Source organism: Rhagoletis pomonella, unplaced genomic scaffold (assembly GCF_013731165.1).
Source record: "Rhagoletis pomonella isolate Grant_MI unplaced genomic scaffold, Rhpom_1.0 Rhpom_scaffold_02757, whole genome shotgun sequence".
NCBI lineage: Eukaryota > Metazoa > Arthropoda > Insecta > Diptera > Tephritidae > Rhagoletis > Rhagoletis pomonella.
The window spans coordinates 22,950-27,034 of NW_023461310.1; the positions used below are offsets into that span (position 1 = coordinate 22,950).

At 36.1% G+C, this 4,085-nt stretch overlaps 1 protein-coding gene across 1 annotated transcript; it reads left to right on the plus strand.

Annotated features, from left to right (window-relative positions):
* Positions 1-8: 8 nt before the first annotated feature.
* LOC118753693 lies at positions 9-2,397 on the plus strand (the record flags this gene model as incomplete). Its single annotated transcript, XM_036488562.1, has 3 exons — positions 9-102; positions 2,022-2,120; positions 2,233-2,397. Coding segments are annotated over exons 1-3 (358 nt in total), but the record flags the coding sequence as incomplete, so codon positions are not given.
* Between the last annotated feature and the right edge of the window lie 1,688 nt (positions 2,398-4,085).

The window sequence follows — 4,085 nt, forward strand, 5'->3', positions numbered from 1 at the left end:
AAGTAGCGATGCAATTTGCGGCCGTTTGGCTATTGGCTGCTGCAGCCACTTTCACAGCATTCGAGCAGAGTGAAGCCTACGATATAGGTGAAAATCAAATAAGTGAGTGTGAAAGTTTAGTTGGCTCTTTAATTTATCAATTAAAAGTGAAAATATTGTGCCTATGCATATTAGGGCGGGTCAATTTGTATGGGAGATTTTTTTGGATTATGCGCGTATAGCATAGGAGGATTCCGAAGAAACCGCGAGTATAAAATCAATTTGAAGTTTGCCGAATTGCGAAAATAGGTTTCTTTTTCGTAGCATTTTGCTTTGTGTCATAAAAAAGTCCATACATTTTGTAAAAAAAACAAGCTACAAAAAGTTTCTGGTATCCATTTCCGAACTTATCTTTTTCCTAAAACATCCGCAATAGTGAAAATTTTCACATTATCTTACGTGTCAAAATAAAGCAAAGATATATTTGATTCTTTTCATACAACCAAAATTCTATACAGAGAACATTCATATGCATAAGAAATAACATTGTTTTACACATTTCCATTTGAATACAAATTTTTATTAAATTAATTACAGTCACTCACAAAATTGAGTATGTGGTGATTTTTTTTTAATATTCACAAAAGTTTTCATGTCAAAAATTTCTTGATAATATTTTTATGCAAATACGATTTATATTTTGAAATACACTATATACACTGCCGGCAAAAAGTTCTGGCACAGCAAATTTTTCACAATATATGCAACAATTTTTTTCTAATATTTTTCCGCCAATTTTTTATAAATACATGGTTCATTCTACAATAAAAACATAAAAATAGAATTCCTAAACTTTGTGCAAAACTCACGAAAATTCAGCTAATTTTCATGCAAATTCTCAACTTTTTAATCAGGTATGAAGTTTTGCACCCAGTAATGCATATAAATTCACTTTTTTTTTATACGGAATAAAATGCCATACGCCGTCAGAAAAAAAGGTTAAAAATCAGCGCGAATTTTAAGACATTTAAAAGTTGCTCATAAAAATTTAATGGGTTTTAAAACTACATTCTCGAAATTTTGTAGAAAATCTTAATAAAAAAGTTGCAATATTTGATGAAAATTTGCAGAATTCTTCTAAACTTGGTACAAAGTGTGAAACTCAGCTTGGTATGGTGTTTGTTAAAATACAAGCCATATTTTAATAAAAAATTAACAAACAATTTTTAACATCAAATTAATTGTGAATATGTAGATTTAAAAAAAAAAATTACCGCATATTCAATTTTGTGAGTGACCTGTACATGTACCGTATGAAAAAAAATTTCAAGGAAAAGTAAAATTTAGGTTTTTTATTTTAACACGAAAAAAACTTTTAAATTTTCACGCCCTCTGGCGGAAGTTTTATGAAAAAGATAAGTCCAGAAATGGATTCCTCATAGCTACCAAAAAAAAAAACCCCCTTGGCATGTGTTTATACAAAATTTAAGCACTTCTTTACGACACTACAGCATACGGCTAAGAAAATGAAACCAATTTTCGCAATTTGGCAAACTCTTAATTGATTTTAGAGCCATGGTCTGTTCGGCAAATGTGGTTAGAGCTACACGTAGAATCCTCCTATGCTATACGCGCATAGTCACAAAAATTTAGCCTCCCTAATGTATATGTTTAAAAAGTCTTTTAAGCAAACTTCTTTTACGCGCGGACACTGCGCTAGTATATTCCGACGTAGTTTTTGACGCTGATTCCGAATCCGAAGTCAGAATTGTCAAATTGGCTAAAGTTTTTAGTGTCTCGGCAACGACAAAAGACGAAGTTTTGACATTGCTTCGGCTGCTTGTGCAGTTTTTTGAGTTTATCTCAATAGCTAAGCTCAATTTAAAACTTTTGACTTTGAATTTGGATTCAACGGGGAAAAATACATCGAAAGAGACTAGCGTAGTGTTTGAGCCAAGATGTTTTTTGAGGTGCCTGTAATTATGAAATCTTTATAATCAAAAATATATTTAACTTGTTACTTGTTACTTGTTGGCAAGTAGATGCCGGCGCTAATGCCTTGAATGCGGCTACTCAAAACGCCATTGGTGCAGCGGGTGTAGGAAGTGAGCTAACCAACAACATTGGCGGAAGTCAAGTCAGTAAGTAATAAGCAATGACAGATATGAAAATTTTGTTTAATTTGTTTTGTAAATACATAACAACTAGTAAAGGACACACCTAATTTTAAACTAATTAATATTTTTATTTTAGTCAACTCCGGCTCGATCATTCAGGGTAGCGGCAACACTGTTAGCAGTTTACTCAATGTGGATCCTCAGATCAATGCGGTTGTGAATGCCCTCAATAGCTTAAATCAAGAATCTGCTGCTGCCTCCGATGGAGCAAGTGGAAATACAATTGGTGGCAGGCAAATTCGTAAGTATGGAATGGGGTCTCTTGCCCAGTTAATAATTATTCAAAGATAGATTAGGTTAAGTTACATACCTCTGTAGCTCGTTTCTGTAACAATTCTCTACCAAGGCGAATTGAGATATGAATTCGCCGCCTTGTTCTCTACTGCTAATGACTAGTAGAGAATGACGTATATTCTCTAGCAGTAGAGAAATAATCGAGTGACAAATATTCTCTACCAGTATAGAAATAATCGGTAGAGAAGAGTTACAGAAACGAGCTACGAATTTGTGCTTGCCTTTCTTGTCTACTTTTTCTTCTTGTTTGGCGCAGTAACCGCCTAACTTATTTATGTCGAGATCAATGAAGCACGCCAGTCGGTTCTCTTGTGCGCCAAGTGTGGCCAATTCGAATTGCCAAGTCCTTCTCTACTTAGTATTTTCAATGCAGAGACGGCTTCTCTTGTCCTCTACTACTACTAGCGGGTTCCGAGTTGTACGTACCGCTAAAGGCCGACTTGATGATATTAAAGAGATTGTGCGGATGTTCGGTATTCGTGAATGTACATATATCGAGTTAGTCCCTACAGACCACGGGGACATAATAGTAGCTTAACTGTTCACAACGAAGGCCAGTTTAGATGGAGCTTCGCCGTTATATAAATTATACTTAGGATACACTTCAGTAATCTGCGGACCTATAAGTTTATCTCAAAAGCAGATTCGGAGGTAAGATGTTAATTGAATTTTGGAGCCATTTGCTTAAATCGGGCTCGCCGTAGAGGTGTAGATTGATACCAGGTTTGAGAGGTGAAGAACTCAGTGAAAGTTTAAAGATAATTATTGGATCAAAAGTGGTGGGTAAGAACTGCGGCCAGTAGTAGTCACCATGTTTGTAATTCATGCAGAGTCCGCAAAGAGCTAGGGACGAGTTGTCGGAGGATGCGTCAGACTAGGCTGAGCATAATTTTATTAATTGAGGAAGTTTTGTTAAATTACACTTTTGAAGTGGATATGCAAAAATTTCATTAATATCATAAAAGAAATTCTCGCACATGCAGCAATGCGTAGCATGCATTTAGGTGCTTGGTTTCTGCGATCTTCCTTTTCCGAAAGCTTGCTGAGCCTGAAATTTTCGAAAATAAGGCAGCGTGTAATCTGCAGATTCAGGCGTTTCTCTATCACCTGGAAGAGAAATGAACAGAGACTAATAGGTCGAAAATATTTTGCAGTGTTGTGGCCCGTATGGGCTACTTTAGGGATGAAGACCACTGCAACCTGCTATCTGACGAGGCAAACTACCATGTACACTTTTGCTGCCAAGTAAATTATTGTGACAACCGTTCATCGGAGCATAGGTGGTACGATACTATATATCTGGACGCGACAATATCATCGAGTGGATAGCCTCGCTTGTAGTTTAAAGTGGTTACTGACTCGAGACTGACTGTCACAACATTTGCTCTACTGTTTCAAGACTGCTTATTCAGTAAGCTAAAAATAGCAGCACTCTTATAAAATCATCTTCTCAATCGCGCGAATTTTGTGATGAATTCGAGCCTTCCACAAATTTTATACCCGATGCCTTTTTTGATTTTGTTATTCCCTTCTGGAACGGACTGAAACTACGACGGTATGCTTAGTAAATATAGCGCTATAAACGACGCCTTTCTTTCCCAGCTATTGTCCAAAGTAACCTTAGCTTTGCCATCC